General features: G+C 54.6%; 3 protein-coding genes across 9 annotated transcripts; 1 reads left to right on the forward strand and 2 right to left on the reverse strand.

Moving 5' to 3' along the window:
* The first annotated feature begins 957 nt into the window (after positions 1-957).
* asphd2 (aspartate beta-hydroxylase domain containing 2) lies at positions 958-5149 on the forward strand. Of its 2 annotated transcripts, none has more exons than XM_069182361.1 (4): positions 958-1090; positions 1732-2718; positions 3470-3583; positions 3685-5149. In XM_069182361.1, exons 2-4 carry the CDS (start codon positions 1884-1886, stop codon positions 3792-3794), a joined length of 1059 nt encoding a protein of 352 aa, XP_069038462.1. In that variant the 5' UTR covers positions 958-1090; positions 1732-1883; the 3' UTR covers positions 3795-5149. The 2 variants fall into 2 exon arrangements, with proteins under 2 accessions (XP_069038462.1, XP_069038463.1); XM_069182362.1 differs by lacking the exon at positions 958-1090 and adding an exon at positions 1102-1363.
* Positions 5150-7037: 1888 nt separating this feature from the next.
* On the reverse strand, positions 7038-14957 carry hps4 (HPS4 biogenesis of lysosomal organelles complex 3 subunit 2). Of its 6 annotated transcripts, XR_011183011.1 has the most exons (15): positions 14050-14382; positions 13379-13592; positions 13094-13184; positions 12863-13006; positions 12642-12746; positions 12153-12260; positions 11959-12075; positions 11746-11840; positions 11018-11090; positions 10815-10933; positions 10269-10704; positions 9713-9839; positions 9535-9634; positions 7946-8854; positions 7038-7905 (listed from the first exon to the last, which is right to left on the reverse strand). XR_011183011.1 is itself a non-coding variant. In XM_069182358.1 (14 exons), exons 2-14 carry the CDS (start codon positions 13408-13410, stop codon positions 8683-8685), a joined length of 1719 nt encoding a protein of 572 aa, XP_069038459.1. In that variant the 5' UTR covers positions 13411-13592; positions 14824-14957; the 3' UTR covers positions 7038-8682. The 6 variants fall into 6 exon arrangements, 5 of the variants coding, with proteins under 5 accessions (XP_069038459.1, XP_069038458.1, XP_069038457.1 ...); XM_069182358.1 differs by lacking the exon at positions 14050-14382 and adding an exon at positions 14824-14957 and having other exon boundaries at positions 7038-8854; XM_069182357.1 differs by having other exon boundaries at positions 7038-8854; positions 14174-14382.
* Positions 14958-14981: 24 nt separating this feature from the next.
* On the reverse strand, positions 14982-17198 carry cox6a1 (cytochrome c oxidase subunit 6A1). The gene is made up of 3 exons (XM_015366008.2): positions 17070-17198; positions 15362-15504; positions 14982-15258 (listed from the first exon to the last, which is right to left on the reverse strand). The coding sequence occupies exons 1-3, from the start codon at positions 17167-17169 to the stop codon at positions 15169-15171; spliced, it is 333 nt and encodes a 110-aa protein (XP_015221494.1). The 5' UTR covers positions 17170-17198; the 3' UTR covers positions 14982-15168.
* Positions 17199-24168: the final 6970 nt, after the last annotated feature.

Genomic DNA, 24168 nt, shown 5'->3' on the forward strand with positions numbered 1-24168 from the left:
ACAGAGACTGCAGGATGAGCGCCCCCTGCTGGCCCCACTAACACCTTCCAGCAGCAGCCTCAGCTTTCCCAGGAGTCTCCTCTCCAGGTCCTGACCAGCCTCAAACCTGCTGAGCTTCAGTGGATTCTTTGCTACAATTTGTTTGTAGAGGAGCTTTGAGGTGATTAAATTTGCCCTAATTAATTTGCTACATATTTTGACTAGTTTTCCCAGCCAATTACAATCAATGGTTACCGATGCTACCAAACCAGCAGTGAGACAGTATGTTAAGACACTTTCAGTAAAAGACTTGCAGAAAAGTGTTAGCATGGTTCTACCTTGAAATAGTTCAGTTTTATTAGAAAAAAATAGTCTCTGTTGTGTGATTTTTTTATAAATGGTGTCAGAGTACTTGTCCAAACTCAGGGTTTTGTCTATGACCAGTCCCGAGTACTTGCAGTCATTGACAGTTTCTAGTCTGACCATTAATTACAGCAGGTTGGAGGGATGTTGCATTTTATCCTTAAATCAACGACCAGCCCCTTTATTTTTAAATTCAAGTCGATCAGAATGGGTCCATGATGGTTTCCGGGTCCTTCAATTAGCTGACCAGGGCCGAGTCATCAGCAAACTTAATGAGATGTCTGTGTGTGTGTTTGCTGTTACTGTTTATTGACTGTGTTTAGTTTCCAACGGAAACCGCACGCCTCCCGCCTCTCGCTGCGGTTCTAACTGTCCGCCATCCCCGAGAGGAGCTGTGATATTAGCGGGGAATGTGCTAGGTCTTAATATATACCTGATTGAGTACATGACGCCATTCTGATCTGCTGTCTCCTGCTTCTCCGCCGACGGGCTGCGCACGACGTACTCCTGCGCTCGTCACGCTGGGCGCGCCGGTAACGGAGGTGGGCGGGAGGAGGAGGAGGAGGAGGAGTGAGAGAGGAAGGCTGCGTGGATTAGTCGGTGGAGGCGCTGCGTGTTGCAGTCACGGCTCGCTCTGGCGCCGTGCGTGTGACTGGAGATCTGCGCTCTGGTACCGGGAGGCTTGGAGTGCGTGTTCACTGGCGAGCGGCTGTCTGCTGTGATTAGCGCGGTGCTCCTGCTCAGAAAGGTACAGTATTGTCTCGGCAGGCGCCGTGGGGTTCCCACGGGGCTGCGTGTCGCGCGTGGCCTGCGGGAGGAGTGACTCGGGGGTGACGACAGCGCGTGTCCTGCTGTGCGGGGAAGAGTGGGGGGCCCGTCCGTGTGGCGCAGCGTGGGCAGGCGACCGCGCCAGCCGAACAGAGACAGGAGCAGACCGGCCTCGGCACACAACCGAACCGGATCGAGTTCGACCGTTGCGACCCACTCCGCCGCGCAGCGATTTGCCCGTCATTCACGGCGGGTTCGTCTGCTCTCCGCCTCTGTCTGTGGATCTGTCCGCCCGTGTGCGTGTGCTTTGTCAGTCTGTGAGTCATGCCGGTGCTTGGCGTGGGCGGGCAGAGTGCTGTCGGGGGGCAGGCGGGTGGGGGTGTCACTACCCGGATTGACAGGAGACTGCAGCTCGGGGAGTCGCGGCCCAGCTGGCTCTGTCCCTCGGCTGACGGTCAAGATCAAACGGTAACAATACATTCACTTATACAGCGCCTTTCCAACCCCAGGACGCTTTGCATCATGGATAAAGAAAAAGCCGAGGCCGTGAGTTTCAGCAGGTGGGATGAGCGCAGGAGCAGGGATCTCTCGCGCTCATTAACCCTTTCCGCTCTCTTCCAGCTCCTCCCCTGTGTGTGCGGCGGGGCGCCCCCTGTCTGCGGTAGAAGCGGTGCGATGCAGCGATGGGGTGCTCACCTCACAGGTCCGCACTTGCGAGAGGCTCGGAGAGGCGGGAGGGCGTAGAGACGCCTTGACAGCCGGTCTCCGCTGCGATGGAGTGGTCCCTGGACGGGCTGAGGGAGCTGGTTGCCGGGGGGATGCAGTCTCTGAGGGACTGCGAGCCCAGCGCCCTGGCCACAGTGGGCTGCCTCCTGCTGCTGTTCGTGTGGTACTGCTACCGCGTGGGCCGGGAGCAGGGCGCCCCCCCGCGGACCTACGGCCCCGAGCGCGCGGCGGGTGCCGGCGGGGGGCCGGGCGAGTCGGGGGGCCGGCGGGGCCGGGCGCTGCAGGCGCAGAACGGCTTCGCCTACTGCCAGTCGCCCGAGTGCTTCCGGTGCGCGGCGCCGGCGGAGGGCCTGAACCAGCGGCTGTACCACAGCCTGCAGGACTACGCCAAGCGCTACACCTGGGCGGGCATGGGCCGCGTGCACAAGGGCGTGCGCGAGCAGGGCCGCTACCTGGCCCGCCGGCCCGCCTCCATCCAGAAGCCCGAGGTCTTCCTGCTGCCCGAGCTGCCCAGCGCGCCCTACTTCTCCCGCGAGGCGCAGAAGCACGACGTGGAGCTCCTGGAGCGCAGCTTCGGCGCGCTGCTGGCCGAGTTCGAGGGCGTGTACCGGCCCGGCCCGCTGGGCCCGCTGCCCCCGCCGCCCGGCTGGAAGGCCAACAGCGCCCCCCAGGGCCAGTGGCTGACCTTCTACCTGGTGAACCAGGGCGTGAGCGTGCCGCAGAACTGCCGGCGCTGCCCGCGGGCGTACCGAGTGCTGGGCTCGCTGCGCACCTTCGTCGGCAACAACGTGTTCGGGAACGCCTGCTTCTCGGTGCTCACGCCCGGCGCCCTCATCGCCGAGCACTACGGCCCCACCAACGTCCGGCTGCGCTGCCACCTGGGTGAGGGAGCGGGCCGCTGCGGCCGGCGTGTGTCTGCAGTGTCTGGTGTCTGCAGTGTCTGGTGTCTGCAGTGTCTGGTGTCTGCAGTGTCTGGTGTCTGGTGTCTGTGTGTCTGCAGTGTCCGGTGTCTGTGTGCGTGTCTGCAGTGTCCGGTGTCTGTGTGCGTGTGTCTGCAGTGTCCGGTGTCTGTGTGCGTGTGTCTGCAGTGTCCGGTGTCTGTGTGCGTGTGTCTGCAGTGTCCGGTGTCTGTGTGCGTGTGTCTGCAGTGTCCGGTGTCTGTGTGCGTGTGTCTGCAGTGTCCGGTGTCTGTGTGCGTGTGTCTGCAGTGTCCGGTGTCTGTGTGCGTGTGTCTGCAGTGTCTGGTGTCTGTGTGCGTGTGTCTGTGTGCGTGTGCGTGTGTCTGCAGTGTCCGGTGTCTGTGTGCATGTGTCTGTGTGCGTGTGTCTGCAGTGTCCGGTGTGTGTGTGCGTGTGCGTGTGTCTGCAGTGTCCGGTGTGTGTGTGTGTGTGCGTGTGCGTGTGTCTGCAGTGTCCGGTGTCCGGTGTCCGGTGTCCGGTGTCCGGTGTCCGGTGTCCGGTGTCCGGTGTCCGGTGTCCGGTGTCCGGTGTGTGCGTGTGTCTACAGTGCCTGGTGTGTGTGTGTGCGTGTGTCTGCAGTGCCCGCTGTGTGTAAGCATGCGTGTCCACAGTGCATGTCTGTGTGTGGGTGCGTGTGTCCCCACTGTGCTGACCTCTCACTCCTCTCTTCCCAGGCCTCCGCGTGCCCCCTGGCTGTGAGCTGGTGGTGGGTGGGGAGCCCCAGTGCTGGGCAGAGGGCAGCTGCCTGCTGTTCGACGACTCCTTCCTGCACACGGCCTTCCACGAGGGTGAGGGAGGGGTGGGGTCGCTGGCCCTGGACGCCACGCTCGCTCTTCTGCGTTTCAGGTGTCCCTCCCGTCGCCTGACTCGTGTCTGTGTTTGTGTTCAGGCAGCGCGGAGGACGGCCCCCGTGTGGTCTTCATGGTGGATCTCTGGCACCCCAATGTGGCAGCGGCCGAGAGGCAGGCGCTGGACTACATCTTCAGCCCGGGGCGGTGAGAGCGAGGAGGGGGTGGGGAGAGAGGGGCGGAGGGCTGGCGACACCTGAGCCTGTGACCTGCGCAGAGAGAGGCAGGAGCTCCGTGTGGTGCCGAGAGAGAGGCCAGCGGACGGGCCGTCTGGGCCTCGGGACCGCGCTGAGCCTGTGACCTGCGCAGAGAGAGGCAGGAGCTCCGTGTGGTGCCGAGAGAGAGGCCAGCGGACGGGCCGTCTGGGCCTCGGGACCGCGCTGAGCCTGTGACCTGCGCAGAGAGAGGCAGGAGCTCCGCGTGGTGCCGAGAGAGAGGCCAGCGGACGGGCCGTCTGGGCCTCGGGACTGTGCTGCGTTTTCATTCGGCATTTCTGACCAGTGATGGAGCAGCTGGGGCAGAGCTCTGCCTCTCCATCGGTGTGGACTGACAGCCGCTGCCTGTGGGTTCGACAGGGCTTTGCAGATCCAAAGAGGACATGTTGTTGGACCAGCTTGTCCCAAAGTGTCCGGCCCCAGCGAAGAACTGCTGGTGGAGGGTTTGCCCCTGCAGGGAGCTGCCCTGTCAGTCAGCATCGGTTACAGGATTAAAAAGCACAATTGGGAAATTCTCCGCACAGTAACATTTACAGCCCTGCCGTGAATTGGACTATTTTGTGGACGCCTCTTTATTTCAGACCATGTTGACAATACTCGTGAATGCCGTTGCCATGGGAACACCTGTGAACTCTCTCATCAATAACCTCTAGCTGAACCCCCCGGCACCCCAGGCCCCCAGCCCCTGCGCGGTTCCCCCTGAGTCTTCATCGGGCGCACAGCTCCGTCCTGACATCACGCTGAAAACTGTGGCAGAATCCCAAATTCGGGAATTCAGGGTTCCTACCTTGCTGTGGCCTCTTCACAGTGAGTGTATGGCTTCTGCTCCTCTCTGTGGACAGTGTCTCCAGTGGACAGTGAGCCAGCTCCTCTGAAGAGGTCAAGGTTCTGGCCCGCTCCCGATGCCGGGCTCGGTACCAGTCCTGCTGCGGTCAGGTCAGGTGACTGAAGAAACATGCTGCTGCACAGAACCAGGGCTCGGAGGCACCGGGCAGCAGTGGGGCAGGTTCACAGGTCCGGTGCAGCCGGAGCGGCTGTGTCCGAATCCTGTGTGGTCAGCTCTGGCCAGGGCTCTCTAACTCGTGTGCGTGGGTGAGTCTGACCCGTGACCTGTGACCTCTGACCCCTCTCCCCCAGTGTGAAACGCTTGCGATTCTCTGTACTGGAGACCCTGGTCGCAGAGAGAGATTCCATTGTGGATTTTTGGAAATTAACATTCCTTTTTCTTAGTTTCTTTGCTTTGGTGTTTGCACAAAAAAAAACAGTAAAAGTGTTTCAGTCCAAAAAATGATGCATGTGTGGGCTGTTTATTTCGTTTCACTTGTCTGATTGGAGCTGCAGGAAGCTCACATTCCTGTCTCGTCTTTGTTGAGTTTCTCAGATCACCAGCTGGAGTCTGAGCCAGGTGCTTCTTGAAGGATCATGTAGTGGGTCTGCTACACAGCTGTGGAGTTTGCTGCTGACACCCACTACTCTTGGTGTAGAGCCCTTCATGTACTTGCAGCTGTGCACTTCTAAAGCGTCACCCGTAAACTTTTTATACACTTCCAATTCAGGGTCAAGGGGGAGCTGGAGCCTGTTCTGGCAAGAGAGAGGACAGGACACCAGTGCATCCCAGACACGAGCTATACACACCCACCAGGCCCAGTTTCCCCAGACACCAGTTGACCTGGACTGTGGGAGGAAACCCATGGGGAACATCCAAGCTCAACACAGACAGCACCCCAGGAAGTGAACGCAGGGCCACAGTGCCGCCCATCAAACTCGCCAGTACTGTCCTGCTGTACGTGACCAATCTGCGGTGATGGGGCTCAGTGGCTGGATGCTCTTCTGCCCTTGGGGTGAAAGGGGAAGGTGAGCGAGCGGCCTGCTCGGCCCCCGTCACATCTCCCTGGTTGCTGTGGTAACAGCTGTAAGGGCTGGAGAGCGCAGGCGGTCCTGGGACAGCTGCGTGTGTGTGCGTAAGACACAGCAGAGCAGAATTACTTTGTTAATGTGTTTATATGGAACTGGATGTCCCCAAGAGTTTAATGTTAATTTTTAAGAAATGCATTTATGTGAAAATATACCAAATAAAGGTATAAAACTACGTAACTATTGTAAAACAGTTATTAATAAAAATAAACATTAAACTTCATTATTAATAAACAGCACTTGTGCTTTTAGTTAAATATGGCAATGACTTTCCAAGTGACTGATGCATGAATTGATTATGTGGTCCTGATATTATTTCCGTTCTGATGTGATGAGTGTTCTCCCCTGGACTGAGCTGTCAGTAACACAGATAAACGTGCTGTATGTGAATGTCTTACACAGATGGTTTTCTCCGCCGTACCCATGTTGCTTTGTGCTGTATTTGCATTTTGGGCTCCCGAGAGTGGTGGTGGCCCTGGGGCAGTGTCCGATCACACCCCGTCCCACACGGCCAGGCGGCCTGGGTCCGCACGATGGTGTAGTGCCGACTTCCAGAGACGCTCTGCCAACAGGGAAGCCCCCAGCCTGACTCTTCTATCAGAGCACTCTGTGCCCTCTGGAGCAGCACGCTGCCCTGCGCCCCGACCTACTGATCCCTGGGACTCTGTACGGTCTGTCCTGAGCACTGACCCTGAGCGCTGACTCCCCCTGCAGGTCTGTCCTGAGCACTGACTCTCCCTGCTGATCTGTCCTGAGCACTGACCCTGAGCGCTGACTCCCCCTGCAGGTCTGTCCTGAGCACTGACCCTGAGTGCTGTCTCCCCTGCTGGTCTGTCCAGAGCACTGACTCCCCCTGCTGGTGTGTCCTGAGCACTGACCCTGAGCGCTGACTCCCCCTGCTGGTCTGTCCTGAGCACTGACTCCCCCTGCTGGTCTGTCCTGAGCACTGACCCTGAGCACTGACTCCCCCTGCTGGTCTTTCCTGAGCACTCGCTCTCCCTGCTCGTTTGTCCTCAGCAGCCATGGCCAAACAAACCTGGCCACAGGTATCTCAGCCACTCTCAGTTTACACATTCCTGACCCAGAGCGCAGCAGGCTCGTATGGGCTACCTCTCCCGCACAGCTGCAATACCATAGTGCCACTTCCAACACAAGCAGGTGCTGCTGAAAGACTCCTGTGACCACAGAAACTGCAGAGGCTGACCGAGAGTCTGTCCAGCAGCACATTTTCCACAGCACACCACGGAAAGAACATCCACACCAGATCATGGGAGATGGCAGATGGCATTTAATGTGTCTGAAGACCTGTCAACCTCACTTACAGTTAATGGACAGTGTTGGGAGGAGATAGAAAGGGCAGACCGTTTAGAATAGAAGGCAATGCTATCATAAAATACTAATTTAGAAAACTTAGAAGATTTTTGCCACTACACTGGACAAAAGACATTGCTGCTCTGTTATCAGTCCAGAATGGAGTGACAGTCCTGGGCCGAAAGCAATCTCCTGCTCTGAGGGGCGTCTGCAGTCATGAACAGACGAGGAGGAAACCAGCTCTCAAGACTCAGAACTCCTCAAAAGGACTGGGAAAGCCAACCCAGTGCATGTCCCAGGAACACCACCACGCAGGACACAAGTGAAACGGAAAGGAAATGAATTTCAATCTGAGAACAGGAGACGGGTCTTTACACTAAGGCTTATAAATGCAACATTTCCTCGAAGCCTGTTTAGTTGCAGGTAGAGGAACAAGCTGCCCAGCCATGCTGTTGATACCCTGGCTGAGATCCTCTGATTTATTAGCTACTAACAAATGTAAAGGAGTGAAAATAACAGCCTCTTGTTTGTAACCTTTCTTAAGCATCTGAATAGGGGTGTCTCTCTTCCACAGTGGGAAGTCGGACCAGTACACCAGACAGACAGACCCATGCATCAGCACTGATGGCTTTATTTGTGAAGGACCTGCCTTTGTCCCAGGCTGCAGCGTGCTGCCTCGGTGCTTCCTGCTGTCTCAGACAGCACTCCTGGCGATGCGCGTGTCCTCCAAGCTACTATCAGGGCAGCAGGCTGGGCAGCCTATCTGTCCCAGGAGCCTAACAGTCTGTCCAGTCACTGTCCTACAGCAGACTGACCCTGTGCCTCAGTGGTCAGTCTGTCCTACAGCAGGCTGACTCCATGCCTCAGTGGTCAGTCTGTCCAGTCACTGTCCTACAGCAGGTTGACACCAAGCCTCAGTGGTCTGTCCTACAGCAGACTGACCCCGTATCTCAGTGGTCAGTCTGTCCTACAGCAGGTTGACACCAAGCCTCAGTGGTCTGTCCTACAGCAGACTGACCCCGTATCTCAGTGGTCATTCTGTCCTACAGCAGGTTGACCCCATGCCTCGGTGGTCAGTCTGTCCTACAGCAGACTGACCCTGTGCCTGAGTGGTCAGTCTGTCCTACAGCAGGTTGACCCCATGCCTCAGTGGTCAGTCTGTCCTACAGCAGACTGACCCCGTATCTCAGTGGTCAGTCTGTCCTACAGCAGGTTGACCCCATGCCTCAGTGGTCTGTCCTACAGCAGACTGACCCCGTATCTCAGTGGTCATTCTGTCCTACAGCAGGTTGACCCCATGCCTCGGTGGTCAGTCTGTCCTACAGCAGACTGACCCCGTATCTCAGTGGTCATTCTGTCCTACAGCAGGTTGACCCCATGCCTCGGTGGTCAGTCTGTCCTACAGCAGACTGACCCCGTATCTCAGTGGTCAGTCTGTCCTACAGCAGGTTGACCCCATGCCTCGGTGGTCAGTCTGTCCTACAGCAGGTTGACCCCATGCCTCGGTGGTCAGTCTGTCCTACAGCAGGTTGACCCCATGCCTCAGTGGTCAGTCTGTCCTACAGCAGACTGACCCTGTACTTCAGTGGTCAGTCTGTCCTACAGCAGGTTGACCCCGTGCTTCAGCAGTCTGTGCCGAGCCTTGCTGGGAAGGGTGAAGGCGCTGTCCTGGGGGTTTGGGATCCCAGAGTTCCTCACTGCCACTCCCTGCTGCTGGAAGAGTGTCTCCTGCGCTGCACTGCGTGTCCCGTACACTGCAGTCCCTGCACTCCTGACAACGACACACATAGGGTCACTGTCCACCCCTCTCCACACTGTCCACACACACAGCCGCGCTGTCCAGCCCTCTCCACACTGTCCACACACACAGCCTCGCTGTCCAGCCCTCTCCACACTGTCCACACACACAGCCGCGCTGTCCAGCCCTCTCCACACTGTCCACACACACAGCCGCGCTGTCCAGCCCTCTCCACACTGTCCACACACACAGCCTCGCTGTCCAGCCCTCTCCACACTGTCCACACACACAGCCTCGCTGTCCAGCTCTCTCCACACTGTCCACACACACAGCCGCGCTGTCCAGCCCTCTCCACACTGTCCACACACACAGCCTCGCTGTCCAGCCCTCTCCACACTGTCCACACACACAGCCGCGCTGTCCAGCCCTCTCCACACTGTCCACACACACAGCCTCGCTGTCCAGCCCTCTCCACACTGTCCACACACACAGCCGCGCTGTCCAGCCCTCTCCACACTGTCCACACACACAGCCTGGCTGTCCAGCCCTCTCCACACTGTCCACACACACAGCCTGGCTGTCCAGCCCTCTCCACACTGTCCACACACACAGCCGCGCTGTCCGGCCCTCTCCACACTGCAGTTCAGGGTAAAGCCCAGACCAGAACGCACTGCTGCACACTGGGTGGCCCACCCGCTCCGCTCCTTGCTCACCTGATGATGGCCTCCTGCAGCGTGGGCGTCTGGGAGAAGTGGGCGTGCAGCAGGGCAGCGGCGCGGACGAAGGAGCAGTCCTGTGGCACAGCAGCGTTCGCTGGGGACACAGAGAGGAGCAGAGCTCAGCAGGGAGCCAGGACTGCGGGCACGGGCAGGGAGCGGGCCGGGCCCTTACTGCTGAGGGTGTTCTGCACACGGTCATAGTGGGCGAAGCAGTAGGGCCCCTGAGGGCCTGGTGCCGCGCCTCCCATCTCTCTCAGGTGAGCCTCCAGTCCGTTCAGGGACGCCAGGCTACTGCAGTACTGCAGACACACAGAAATGACAACTGTCAGCTCACGGGCAAGTCCACAGACACCCCGAAACTGCACCTGGTTGGGAAGAGTGTTGGGGAGCCCATACAGCACAGAGCTGGAGAAATCAAGGCTTAGTGTTACAAATGCATAAATCAGACACTCTGCATCGGACGCTGATTGAAATAGTCAAATGCGGGCAATATTTCTATTTCTGTGGGGCTCAAAAGGCAGGAGAGGATTAAGCGTGACTCCCAGATTCCTGACTGGGGATGATGCGTGAATGGGGAAGCAGGAGTGACACTGACCCCTGCCCCCACCAGCGAAAGTCCTGTTTTGTCACTATTTAGCTCCAGGGGATCTGATGTCAACCAGAGCTTGATGTCACACAGACAAGAGATGCATGATAAAGGAGCGGCGCCCCCCCGCCCTCAGTCTCACCACATCCTCGGTGGCCGCAGCGTCAGTGTCGAACTGCAGCTCCACCAGCAGTGCCAGCGCCAGGTCCCGCACCCTGTGCAGGTACAGCCTCATGGGCACTAGCTCAGCCCTGCTGCCTCGCCCGTTGCCCCCTCCCTCTGCAACCCCGCTCTGGGGGTCAGGGGTGTGTCTGCTGGCCTGCTCCCTGTCTGGGCTGTCCTCCCTTCTGCCTGCCGAGAGGAAGGACCCGGACAGAGAGGGGTGGGCGGCGCCAGTGTGGGAAGGGCTGGAAGCTCCCCCACTGGATGGGGCGGAGTCAGAGGTGGGGGTGTGGTCAGCGTGGCCGCAGGGCTGGGAGAGGCAGAGGTCAAGCTCCGGCTCTAGGGTGTCGGACAGCGTGCGGGACAGGAGGCGGGACTTCCTGCCATGGCTGGCCAGCTGTGGAGTGGGGTGAGACCTGACAGAGGAAGGGAAAGATGGGGCAGATGTTTGAAGCCAAAAAACGATTGGGGTTTGTCATTCATCTCGCACGACAAGGAAAGGCAGGCCTTTTACACAGCGTCACACCTGCAGACCCAGTCCACTGGGGGGTGTCTCAGCAGAGCCAGCTCATCTGCGGTCAGGAACACCGGCACCGTGGAGACGTGGCGCTGCAGCGGGTCTCCGTCAGCCGGCAGAGGTGAGTCCTAACGAGACAACAGCACGGACTGACAGACAGCAGAGAATGCGGGGCTCAGCGTGATCAGGCGGGGTACAGATCGCTCATCTACCTGGGCCTCTGAGGAGGAGTCTCGGACCATCACCTTCCCCGTGAGCTCAGGGGGCATCTGTGTGCTGACCACTCTGGAGAGGCGAGAAGGAGGAGGTTAGGTGCCAGAGAGAGAAGGCTGGGAGTGTAACTGACCTTCCTGCCAGCTCACAATTCAATTCAAGCAGCTTTATCGGCAGGACCAATAAAGTATTGCCAAAGCACACACAATTAACACAACATCTACAGACATTTACAATACAGACACATCATTAATACATTTACATACAAACATATGGAGCATTATTGTGAGACGGGCTTACTGCTCCTCAGGCAGTGACAGCAGGTCTCCTACTGGGCTGCCAGTTTAACCTCTCCCAGTAGGACTGGCAGCTGTGGTGATTCTGGCAGATGTGGGAACTCTGGGATTAGATTTGTAAATTTAGGGAAGAATGTTTCTCTGATCCCAGAGTATTTCTCACAGTGAAGTAGGAAGTGCACCTCTGTCTCTATTTCTCCCCGCTGGCAGTGGGAGCTTAGCCTGTCCTCTCTGGGCAGCCAGGTCTGTCTGTCTCCAGTTTCTATGGCCAGGCTGTGGTCACTGAGCCTGTACTTCATCAGGCTGTTTCTCACCCCGGTCAGATATTCAGTTAGTGTGTATTGTCTGTTCTGGGTTCTGCAGCATTCCAGTTTATGATGTGTGTGTGTCCCAGTGTGTGCTCACTCTGTCTCACCCGCAGGCCAACCCACCTGCCTCTGTAGAGAATGCAGCCAGCCAACACCAAGGGGCAGCGCTGACACGCCTGCAGAATCAGAGCTGCCTTCAGGAGCAGCAGGGGGTCAATCTGCTCGAGAGGAGAGAGGCGTCACTCACAAAGTCCTGCTGCTATTAAATATCCCACCTCCCCTCTGACACTATCCAGTCCCCCAACCCTCCCTGTCTTTTTATCCCCTCCTCAGTACCTGGGTGCAGTCGATGGTGTGCAGCGAGGTGAAGACCTGCTGGAGCTCAGTGCTGCCGCCCTGTAGTTGAGCAAGGTACTGCGCCCACTGCACTGCCAGCTCCTCGCGGGGGCGCTCCTGAGGGGGGGAGAGGGGTAAGGGACCTGTTCTTATAGTCTCCAGGTATACTGTGACTGGCTGGCCCATTCCAATACCTGGTAGCTCTGCCTCACTGGGCCATTGTAGAAGCAGAACTGTCCGATCAGCTGGTCCAGGTACTGACATAGACTCACATCCGGAATCTCCCCTGCACAGCCCAGAGCCTGGGAGAGAGAGACCAGGGGAGAGTGATCGGGGGTGAGAGAGACCAGGGGAGAGTGACCGGGGGCGAGAGAGACCAGGGGAGAGTGATCGGGGGTGAGAGAGACCAGGGGAGAGTGACCGGGGGCGAGAGAGACCAGGGGAGAGTGACCCAGGGCGAGAGAGACCAGGAGAGAGTGACCCAGGGCAAGTGAGACCAGGAGAGAGAGTGACCCAGGGCAAGTGAGACCAGGAGAGAGAGTGACCCGGGGCGAGAGAGACCAGGGGAGAGTGACCGGGGGTGAGAGAGACCAGGAGAGAGTGACCGGGGGCGAGAGAGACCAGGGGAGAGTGACCGGGGGTGAGAGAGACCAGGAGAGAGAGTGACCCAGGGCGAGAGAGACCAGGAGAGAGTGACCCAGGGCGAGAGAGACCAGGAGAGAGTGACCCAGGGCGAGAGAGACCAGGAGAGAGAGTGACCCAGGGCGAGAGAGACCAGGAGAGAGAGACTGAGGGAGAGAGGGAAATAAAGATAGAGAAAGGGAGATAGATGAACGTTAGTTCATTTCAAATTCCTCTCTGGTGGAATCAGGGAAGTTTAAACCTGTCTCTCCTCAACACTCACCCACAAGAAGTCCCCAAGCAGACAGACCGCGAATTTCCGCCTGCGCAGTCGAAGCAGGCGTGGGGGGGCATGCGAGATGTCCGACAGGCAGCGACACACCCCTGCGATCTGACCGCACAGCACCTCCTGCTGGTCTAACTCTGTCTGTGCAGCAAGGAAGACACAGCAGGGGTCACTCAGGGCCGCCTACCCCCCCTCCCCTCTGTCTTGCTCTGTTACAGCGCCACCTACCTCCTCGGGGTAGAAGTAGCAGATCCCAGCTCTCGTGGGGTCTCCCTCCTCCTTGACCTTTGACCCATCATACAGGAAGAAGACACTGCACCTAGAGGTCAGATGTCAGACCTTCAACATTTTTTGTCAGAATATGAATTCAGCAGTTTCAAGCCCTGCTGACAGTCAGACAGTCTCTCTAAAGAAACACCTCTGTCTGTTTGTGCTCAGGAGGAAAGTACACTTCAGCACATACCAGCAAAGAACTGGCAATCAAGCGCTTGCTTGGTAACATAATCCTCTTACCACTGGGACTGTGCAGCAGCTATGTCGGCCATCGCCAGGGTCTGAGCGTGATGCTGTCTCCCTCCTGCTTTCACCGAGCTCCCTCCTGCTTCCCCATCTGTCAGCGATCTCTGGCACCGGTCGCTCCTCGTGGGCGATGACAAAAGGCGCTATACAAGCGAGGGTCTGGGGCTCATCCACCATCTGGACACCAGTCTTCCTCTCCACACTGCCCCTAGAAACACACTGAGGATCAGCTCAGGCAGCCCCACACTCTCACCGGGCACAGCTCGGCTCACAGTCCCGCACTCTCACCGGGCACAGCTCGGCTCACAGTCCCGCACTCTCACCGGGCACAGCTCGGCTCACAGTCCCGCACTCTCACCGGGTACAGCTCGGCTCACAGCCCCACACTCTCACCGGGTACAGCTCGGCTCACAGTCCCGCACTCTCACCGGGTACAGCTCGGTACGGCTGAGCTGGTAGCAATGAGGGGGCAGAAGCTCAGGCTACTGCGCTGAACTGCAGGTCTTAAACAACGGTCCTTAGCCAGCCTTGAAAGTTCAGTACATTCCGGGGTACTACAGGGGTAGGTTATATTCGTCAGGAAGCATCATTATCTCCTGGAGCCAAAACAGAGCATCCTAACCACCGGCAGCGTGCGAGGCGATCAAAGAACAAGACAGACTTACCTCTAAGCACCTTAGAGGTAACGGCACGGCTCGGCACGGTAAAGCACTGCTCACAGGGCGCCTAACATTCAAGGAAGGGGTGCGACACCGAGACCGATACAGTGCAGCGGCGCAGCAGGCCAACCTCCCCGAGCTCTTCCTGGTTCGCTGGGCGGGAGAGACTGCGCTGGTCTCGGGTCACCTCGCGGTCCCGGTGGCTCCAGGCACGGGCGCAGCAGCAGGTCTCGCCCAGAACACTCGCGCCGCTCCCGAAGGCGTCAGCTGAGCAGTGTGGAGGACTAATGCGGATCACAAGCCCGCAGTCATGTGAGGACACCCATGAGCTACGGCCAGCCAGCAGGGACACACCGCGCCCGTTGGAGTCTCAATCCGCACAGCGAGAAGCTATTTCAGCCTGTCGCTCTCCCGGCCTCTTCCCTTACCTTTGCATTAATTCAAACCAGCCCACACCATTGTAGACTTTTCCACTCTTAATTGGGAGCCTCTTAATGGACTATTTCTAAGTTCTGCCTTATTTTAACTTTGAAAATGGCAGGAGGCTGAAGGCTGCAACGGGCCACCAGGCAGATGTGGACTGAGAACAGACTGATCTGCCCTCACTGGCAAACAGAGACCCGACAGGAGGAGCTCAGTGGCTCCACATTAATCAGCACTGGACAGGACACACTGCAACTCCACCTCAGAGAGGACACATGGCCCACTATCCCACACACAGACCCCAGTGTAGTGCGCTATCCTGAACAAGCTCTGTGAAAGGAATTTATGCGCATTTACCAGCTTTCTTGCGAAGATGTGCCAATAGAAGCAGATTTCCGGGGATGTTTTGGGAAACCAGGAGACAATCCGATCAGCGACATGATCCCCCCCTCACCTGCAGAGGTGCTGGAATAGGCCCACACTCCCCAACACAGCCCAAAGCAATCACACAGGTCTTCGTTAGGAGTCTTTATTTCTTAATAAATGAAAGCACACACACACGCGTGCGTGTCCAGAAAACAGCTGTCAGATGCCGAAGGGCACCTGGGCTCGCTGTGAGTAAGGTTAGAGTAAACAGAGGAGAGGTGGTCCAGCCGGGTCAGGAGTTCTGGTCCCAGGGCAGATGTGGTCCGCGGTGCGCTATCAGTGGTTCGACTCCTCGTAGCCAGTGGGCAGGGGGTTGACGTGGGGGTTGTGGAACAGGCTGTGGTTCCCATCACCCCAGGGGAAGGGCTGGAGAGGGAGAGAGAGCAGCTGTCAGTTTCCCCTGCGGCAGCACACACAGGGAGACGCGCTGGGGAGACAGAGGACAGGGCGGCGGACAGGTGGGCCTCACCTTGCTGCGCACGCGCAGATGTGTGTAGGGGATGAACTCGGGCTGCTCCTGGTCGTGGTGCTGGGCCTTCAGGTAGGTGTTGAGCATGCAGACGCCCACACCAGGGAGAGCCACCACGAACGTCAGGACCTTCCACATCCGGCCTGCAGGGCAGGAGCAGAGACTTAACGTCACTTCATCTGCACACTTTCTACTCAGCCCAGCTCGCTCCTGGATCTGTCACATCGCACATCACCCCCTGGACAACCACACTCCGCCACAGAGCTCACACTGCCCTCTACTCCTAGTTCCATCACTGCAGGTCAAGAGCAGTGAAGCTCAAGCAAATATTTTAGCCAAAACTGACCATCAGCAATACACAGGTTCAGCTGACCACTGCAGACATTCAACACAACCTAAAGATGACCAACCTGACATCACTAACCTCAAGTACTACAATGCAAAGCCTTCTTAGATAACAACCTGGTCAATACGTTAGAATTTGAAGTCCTTGTTTGTATTTCTGCAGCAGGGCGGATACACATATGACTGTTGAGCAAAAAATGAGAACATTACGAAGTGTATAAAGAGATACCAGCTGAGTACTTGATGACTGGTAAACTACTGTCAATTGAAGACAACCCTTAATTGGGAGCTTTAATGGACTTCCTCTCATCTCTGCATAATCTTAACTCTTAAAATGCAAGAATGCTTTTCATCAATATCCCACAGTATGTAGAATAACTGCTCCAGCAAATTCCAGCAGGGTTCTCTTAATCCTAATACAGTCAGCACTTCTGCAATGCCAGCAATTAATGTCACGTCGCAAACTTCACACAACTTCTCAACCTGTAACAGAGAAGCAAAAGCATAAGACCACAAGAGCAGAGCCATTCGGCCTGACTAGCCATCGCTCCCAGAATCAGAAAGGAAGGCAGGGTATTGATTTCAACATGGCCGGGCAGCTTGTTCCCCACTCCCACAGCTCTCTGTATAAAGTAACTGCTTCCTGCTCAGCTTCCTCCTGGGTTTTACTGACGAGGTCCCTCAGCTTCAGTCCCCACTATCGCCCTCCTCACGCAGACCAGCGCCCTGTCAGGAAGGTCAGCTGGGAGAGTCTGGGTCAGGGAGGGTGTATCGAGGCTGTGTACACACACATCTGCACAAGACCCCGAGAACAATAACCTACTAGCGATCTGGAAAGGCATACGGGCCTCCCCTCGGGGTTACTGGTGGGTCACTGGGAGACCAGCCTCGCACAGGACGAGAATGAACAGGCACAGACAGGCTGTCTAATCCAGCCCAGGTTTTACCAGCGCCTGCCCCGATATCCAAGCGTCTTGAATATTCTGCACGGAAACTGTACTTCAATTTCTCTCCTGCTGCTCCGACAACAAGCTTTGTTTACGGTCCCGGAGCTCCTACTACAGCCCGACGCGGCAGCACCAGGAGACCGGGAGGCCGGTGTACCGATTCCTGCCGACAGCTCCCGCCTGTTGTCTGGACCGCAAAACTCCGGCCAGCGAGATGGGGGTCCCGGCGACCAAGCGCCTCTCGGATCAACGCGTACTGGTCACTCCGTACTCTCCCTGACCCAGTCCAGCCCCCCGGCTCCGAACCACCCCTCTCGCCAGCCGATTCTGACCAGCCCAAGGTCACCAGGCCGTCTTCAAGCTCACGGCCGGGCCCAGTTGCCCAGTGCGGCCGCGCTCCTGCGCTGGACTCTTACCTCCCTGGTGTTGCTCGGCGTGGGCCGCGGCGGAGAGCTGGCGAGCCGGGCCGGCTGCCGAGCGGAGGAGCGACTGGGAAACACGTCCAAGCGCCGCCATGTTCAGCACAGTCTGAGCGACAGAGGAGCCGGAAACGGAAATGGCCCATAATTCCGTAGCAAGGCTTTTGTTATTTATAGATTTGTCTTTCCATTTTATTTATGCATTACATGTTGCGTTTGTATTTTCGGATAGATTTGACCCGATTACAACTAGATATGTTTAAAAAGTTTAATGAATTAATGTTTTTGAAAAGATTAGAAAGAAAAAAGCTCCCTTCCTTGCCTGAGAACATAGACCGTTTCCACAGTGCGAGGGGCTAGGCAGAAGGGACAATGCGTAGCCATCTTTATTGGGTCACAGAGCAAAAAGCACGGTCTGTGCCGCTTTCCCTTCAAACTGTAACCAGCTTTGTTTTAAAAACATTTAACTGCAAAGAAGATTCGTCACACCATTTAGTGAAGTTGTTTAGAATGGGTCCATGATGGTTTTCTGGGTCCCTTAAAAAGCTGAGTCATCAGCAGACTTAATGAGATGTCTATTTGTGTGTGTGCTTTTACAATCTTTAGTGTACAATAGGTACAGTAAAGGGGACAAAACACAGTCCTGTGGTGATCCAGTGGAAGTGCAGTAAATGTCTGACAACCAGTTTCTCAATTTGATCTGCTGAGTCCTATTTGGAGAGCAAGCTGGGGTGGCGAAAATACAAATTCCTAATACAAGAAATTGTATATGGCCAATAAAGTGATTTTACATCTTATATCTTATTTGTAAAAAAGTTTTGGACCCATTTTATCAAGTTACTGTTGAGCTGTTGAGTTCTTTCAGAGTTTCTTTGCAAGCAAAAATGGTTGTATTGTGTTAAAAGAAGAGGAAAAGTCAACAAATAATATCCAACAACAAATTACTTTACTTGAACAAGATGCTGATAGACCAGATGAACAATGTGAGTATTACATCGTCTACTCCACCTTTCTCAGTATGCAAACTGCACGGGGCAGGTCCAGTGTGTTTTTGTAACCTATTGCTTTACAATTCAAAGTACAGTACAATACAGCAGCCATATCACCCTGCAACTCACAACTGGCAACCCACTGAAGCTAAGCAGGTGTGAGCCTGGTCAGTACCTGGATGGGAGACCTCCTGGGAAAACCTAAGGTTGCTGCTGGAAGAGGTGTTAGTGGGGCCAGCGGGGGGCGCTCACCCTGCGGCTCATGTGGGTCCTAATGCCCCAGTGTAGTGACGGGGACACTATACTATAAACAGGTGCCGTCCTTCGGATGAGACGTAAAACCGAGGTCCTGACTCTCTGTGGTCATTAAAAATCCCAGGGTGTTTCTCGAAAAGAGTAGGGGTGTACCCTGGTGTCCTGGCCAAATTTACCCATCGGCTGTTATCAATCATGGCCTCCTAACAATCCCCCTCTGTGAATTGGCTTCATTACTCTGCTCTCCTCCCCACTGATAGCTGATGTGTGGTGAGCGTTCTGGCGCACTATGGCTGCCGTCGCATCATCCAGGTGGGGCTGCACATTGGTGGTGGTGGTGGAGGGGAGTCCCCATTACCTGTAAAGCGCTTTGAGTGGAGTGTCCAGAAAAAGCGCTATATAAGTGTAAGCAATTATTATTATTATTAAAGTGCAATCTTTCTCCTTTCTGAAAAAAAAATGACAGGATAATATTGACACTGATCCAAGTGTCTTTAATCAAAGACCAAGTTTTCGAAATAACACTCTCCAACAGTGCAATGTAAGCAATGAAAACATCGCTTTTTTAGCCCCGTGAAGTTGGACCCCCTTTTGACAGAACAAACGATTAAACCCACCTCATGCATTAGTGCTGCGTTTGTGCCGCTTTCGTTCCCGAGATATAGCGCCTTGTTTTTCCGGTGATCACGTGACCATCCACGCGACCTTGACCTCCAGTGACCCCGTCTGCCGAGTTCAAGCGCTGTTACGGGCGCCAGAGTAACAATTCTGCAATTGTGTTCGTCCGTTTGCCCGGGCGGAGGGCGGAGGATTTTGCATTAAATATCAGTCTTCTATGCGTCTGTGTGAGCAGGAAGATTAAATTTGTCACGAATATCACATACCCTAATCAGAAAAGTTGCGGGTGTAGTCTCAAAAAGCGAACACTAGCAAACAATTGCATGTTCTTACCAAGAGGCTTTAACGAGCACGTCTTAATACTTCGTAGCGGTGTGCTTTTAAAATCTGAAGAAGTGATCAGTTTCTCACTGTCTCCTTCTTCAATAAACACGCGCATCAAGGGAAGTGTAAAGATTCGACCCGTGAGTCCAGCCACGTGTTCAAAAAGGCTTGAATCTGCAACTTTACGAACAAGACAAATATGGGTACCTGTGTTAGAGCCTCAGGTGAAGTCGAGTCTTCTGCAGTCTGCAATGTAATGACCCAGACATGTTTGCTTGTCCTGCTCCATGAAGTTGCCCACCCGCCAGTCGAACAGCACAAACGATGAAACCCGCCGCAATCGACAGTGCTGCGTTTGTGCAGGTTTGTGTCGCTGTAAGTAGCGTTTGTGTTGCTTTCGTTTCCAAGATATAGCGCCTTGTTTTTCGGGTAATCACGTGACTATCTACAAGGCCGTTAACAGGTACCAACAAACTCGGTACTTGAATTCCTAATTGCGATTAAAACAATGGGGGCAATTTGTTTTCCGACTCTGTCTGGTCGGGTGGGGTGGATGTTTCAGTTGACTTTGCAGCCATTACGCGAATAAGCAGTCTTATATTTAGGGAGGAGTAAGGTGTTTTCTTTTGATTTTTAACCATGTTCTCGAAAATGTATCGCTTGTGTACTCCTTTCATTGGTGAAGAGACACTAGTTTCCAAATTAACGCTGGTACAACACGAGAGCCCATATTCACATTTTTAGGTATTAGTTTCAAGATCGATATAATTTAACAATAAAAAACAAAATTGAAAGCACGAGCATAATATAACGAAATGGGGTTTAGGTGAGCGACCTGGCCGCATCAGGTCGGCCCCCCACCGTCGGGGGCTCGAACCCGGGATTCCCGCGTCACTCAAGAAGGACCCAGCCCGGTGAGCTAAAGAGAGATCTCGCTACAGCCCACTAGCTGTAGTCCTGCTATCACAGGGAAGGGCGGCGACGCCACCGCTCTGGTAAGCCGGCTCTTACACAGTACCTGTCGGCCATATGCTTTAATATAATATAATGATCATAGACTTTTCTATTCATTTTTGAAGTACAAAGCAGAAGGTGTTTTCCCTACCTTAAATATACGATTACATTTGTTAAAATACCATGTATTCATTACAGAAAGCAGCGGTTATTTTGCAAATAAGTAAAGCATTTTAAAACTAGATTCTCATTGACAGTGAACAAGCCGATCCACCTGGCGCTGCTAATTTGAACAGCTCTCTGACCCGTGATTGGCTAAACCCCCGAACAGCCCGGGCCGCGATTGGGTGAAGAGTGAGAATCGACACTCTGATTGGGTAAAGCGCCACAGCGGAAGTTCCGAGAGCATGTAGACACACAGGTGACGGATGTTGTTCTTGGTCCAAATACTGTAGCCCCGGGTAACCGTGTGTGCTGTATGAGCACGCTGGATATACAGTAACACATCCATTGGTTTCCAGTTACTGATCAATCTAATTGAAGTCGCACTGAGGTCAAAACTGAATAGCAGACAAAGAATGTCTTGGCATCCACAGCGCGTTCATGACTCCGATAGCATCTCACGATAGGAGTGCACGGATTACGATCACGATCACATCGCGATACCCATTGCGACTGGCAAATTACTGCCATGGCTCCAGTGTCACAACATTAAGTCCCATATATCGCGATATGACATGCCCAGCCAAAATGCCCCAATTATGCGTTTGGCAACAGATAAGATAAGATTACTTTATTGGCTATTTACAATTTCTTGCATTAGGAATTTGTCTTTTTCACATACCCCAGCTTGCTCTCCATGAGACACACAGACAGGCAGGCAGAGAAGCTTGGGGTCAGAGCACAGGGTCAGTCATTGTACAGCACCCCTGGAGCAGTTGGGGTTAAGGGCCTCGCTCAGGGGCCCAACAGAGTAGGATTTGAACCAGCAACCTTTCCAGCAACAGGCACAGCCTTAGCCACAGTGCCACTGCTCCACCTTTAAAAACAGCCTGTCATGCTAGGGAAAGAAAGGAAAACATGCCTTAGAAAATAAAAACCATAGATCTTACAATCATGGTGATTTTACACACATTACAGCCACAGGCTTATGTCATAGATGGTTAACTCGTTGGTATGCGTCATCTAAGGAGGCTTATATGTTTATGGATATTGACTGTCTCTAAAATGTTAAGGGTACGAGCTAAACTGTAACAGAGCGCTTGAACTCGGCAGACGGGGTCACTGGAGGTCAAGGTCGCTGTGCATGGTCACGTGATCACCGGAATAACAAGGCGCTATATCTCGGGAGCGAAAGCATGACAAACGCTACGTTCAACAGTACAAACCGGCACAAATGTAGCGCTAACGATTGAGACCGGTCGTGTTCCCTTACGACGTTGTGGGGAGGCTGGGCAAAGTCACCCCCTGAAAAAGAAGACGTTATATTGTAGGGGGGCTGAGTGACGTCACGACCCCGAAAAAACAAAGCGCTATATCTCGGAAACGAAAGCAGCACAAACCCGACTTTCAACTGCACAAACCGGCACTAACGAGTGAGGTAGGTTTAATCGTTTGTGCTGTCTGTCGGGGGGCCAACTTCACGGAGCTCCAATTTTTAGGTTTATTGAATTGTCGTAAAACGATGCTCAGGCTGGGTCGCTGTTCCCGATCATAACCACCAGGTGGCAGTGGAAGCGCTTCTATGGGAGCTCTTAAAGCGGTCATAAGCGGTCAGACTCTGCACTCATGAGTGTACAAGAGGATCGATTATTATAACTATGATTATTATTGTTGTTGTTGTTGTCGTCATCGTCAGAAACAGTGTTGTTCTCCTCCTTTCTCTCTTCTCCTTGCTCTCACACACCTGGTAAGCCGATCTCTCTCTGTTGGGCTGCTCAGAAACACACAGCTGATAGAGTTTCTTCTTTCCCAGACAGAAGCACAATTTGTGCTTAGAAATCTGAACAAAGGACCCCTCCCTCCCTTTCTTGCTCTGTGTCCAACTCCCCCTGTCCCTCTCCCTGTCTGTCTCCCTCTCTCTCTCCCTGTCAATTCAATTCAAGGTGCTTTATTAGCATGAATGATGGGTACAGTCAGTGTTGCCAAAGCAAATAAAAATAATAAAATTAACATGACACAAAACAAAATAAAAGTAAAATAAAATCTACAGACATTTACAACAAAGACATATCATAAAATATTGACATATACTGTAAACAGATGGAGCATTATTGGGAGACAGACTCACTGTTCCTCAGGCTGTGACAGGAGATCACACACTGGGCTGCCAGTTCAACTGAGTTCCCTCCTCCCTCTCCCAGCAGGATTGGGACCCGTTGTGATTCTGGCAGGTGTGGGAACTCTGGGATGAGATTTCTGAATTTAGAGAAGAATGTTTCTCTAATCCCAGAATATGTGACCCAGTGCAGTAGGAAGTGCACCTCTGTCTCTATTTCTCCCCGCTGGCAGTAGGAGCACTCTCTCCCTGTCCCTCTCCCTCTCTCCCTGTCTCTCTACCTGTCTCTTGGATCCCCGTTCCCATCCTCTCCTGCCCCCTCTTTTCTCTCGACTCTGCGCCTCTCCTACCTCGCCCTCTTCCTCTCTGCTCCCAGCCAGCACTACTGTCCTCTGGGGTCAGTGTTACTGTCCTCTGGGTGTCCTGCGGGATCTGAGGTCAGTTCTGGTGTCCTCTGGGGTCTGAGGTCAGTGCTGGTGTCCTGCGGGATCTGAGGTCAGTTCTGGTGTCCTCTGGGGTCTGAGGTCAGTGCTGGTGTCCTGTGGGATCTGAGGTCAGTTCTGGTGTCCTCTGGGGTCTGAGGTCAGTGCTGGTGTCCTGTGGGATCTGAGGTCAGTGCTGGTGTCCTATGGGTGTCCTGTGGGGTCTGAGGTCAGTGCTGGTGTCCTCTGGTTGTTCTCTGGGGTCTGAGGTCAGTGCTGGTGTCTTCTGGGGTCTGATGTCCTCTGTGTGTCCTGCAGGGTCTGTGGTCAGTGCTAGTGTCTCTCAGTGCTAGGTTTCCTCTGGGGCTTGAAGTCAGGGATAGTGACCTCTTGGGTCTGAGGTCAGTGGTGGTGTCTTGTGCAGACTGAGGTCAGTGCTGGTGTCCTCTTGTGTCCTGTCGGGTCTGAGGTCAGCTGTGGTGTCTTCTGGGGTCTGAGGTCAGTGATAGTGACCTCTGAAAACTGAGTTTAGCCAGCAGCTGTATCACCCTGCAGGTGTGAGCCTGGTCAGTACCTGGAGGGGAGACTCCTGGGAAAACTGAGGCTGCTGTTGGAAGAGGTGTTAGTGGGGCCAGCAGGGGGCATTTACCCTGCAGTCCATGTGGGTCCAAATGCCCCAGTATAGTGAAGGGGACACTATACTGTAAACAGGCGCCGTCCTTCGGATGAGACGTAAAACCGAGGTCCTGACTCTCTGTGGTCATCAAAAATCCCAGGGCATTTCTTGAAAAGAGTAGGGGTGTAACCCCGGCATCCTGGCCAAATTTCCCCCTGGCCTTTACCCATCATGGCCTCCTAATAATCCCCCTCTCTGAACTGGCTTCATCCCTCTGCGCTCCTCCCCACTGAGAGCTGGTGTGTGGGGAGCGGACAGGCGCACTATGGCTGCTGTCATAGTAGTGCTGTGTAGTGGCACTTCACCCTGGTGGTGGTGGGGTGGAGGTCTTATTACCTGTAAAGCTCTTTGAGTGAAGTGTCCAGAAAAGCGCTATAAAAGTGTAAGAAATTATTATTGGGTCAGTGCCGGTGACCACTAGGTGTTGTGTGGGGTTTGAGGTCAACTATTGTGTCCTGTGGGGCACGTACTCAGCAATGTGCCTGTCTCTGTGTCTGTCTGTGATCAGGTCTTGGAGGTCAGAACTCTGAGTTGAAGATATCCGGGATCGGGGAGTGACAAGGCTGTCAGTGAGTGCCAA

Source organism: Lepisosteus oculatus, chromosome 22 (genome assembly GCF_040954835.1).
Source record: "Lepisosteus oculatus isolate fLepOcu1 chromosome 22, fLepOcu1.hap2, whole genome shotgun sequence".
Classification (NCBI taxonomy): domain Eukaryota; kingdom Metazoa; phylum Chordata; class Actinopteri; order Semionotiformes; family Lepisosteidae; genus Lepisosteus; species Lepisosteus oculatus.

Bases quoted from the DNA above. Each gene is read 5' to 3' on its own strand.
- hps4 (XM_069182358.1), bottom strand. From the start codon at position 13,410: ATGGCCGACATAGCTGCTGCACAGTCCCAGTG. The intron at 13,007-13,093 runs GTAGGTGGCGCT...CTTGCTGCACAG, and splicing joins GCTACTTCTACCCCGAGGAG to ACAGAGTTAGACCAGCAGGA. The intron at 10,705-10,814 runs GTGTGACGCTGT...TTCCTCTGTCAG, and splicing joins CCAGTGGACTGGGTCTGCAG to GTCTCACCCCACTCCACAGC.
- asphd2 (XM_069182361.1), top strand. From the start codon at position 1,884: ATGGAGTGGTCCCTGGACGGGCTGAGGGAGCTGGTTGCCGGGGGGATG. The intron at 2,719-3,469 runs GTGAGGGAGCGG...CTCTCTTCCCAG, and splicing joins CCGGCTGCGCTGCCACCTGG to GCCTCCGCGTGCCCCCTGGC. The intron at 3,584-3,684 runs GTGAGGGAGGGG...GTTTGTGTTCAG, and splicing joins GCACACGGCCTTCCACGAGG to GCAGCGCGGAGGACGGCCCC.
- cox6a1 (XM_015366008.2), bottom strand. From the start codon at position 17,169: ATGGCGGCGCTTGGACGTGTTTCCCAGTCGCTCCTCCGCTCGGCAGCC. The intron at 15,505-17,069 runs GTAAGAGTCCAG...CCTGCCCTGCAG, and splicing joins CGCCGAGCAACACCAGGGAG to GCCGGATGTGGAAGGTCCTG. The intron at 15,259-15,361 runs GTGAGGCCCACC...CTCCCTCTCCAG, and splicing joins ATCTGCGCGTGCGCAGCAAG to CCCTTCCCCTGGGGTGATGG.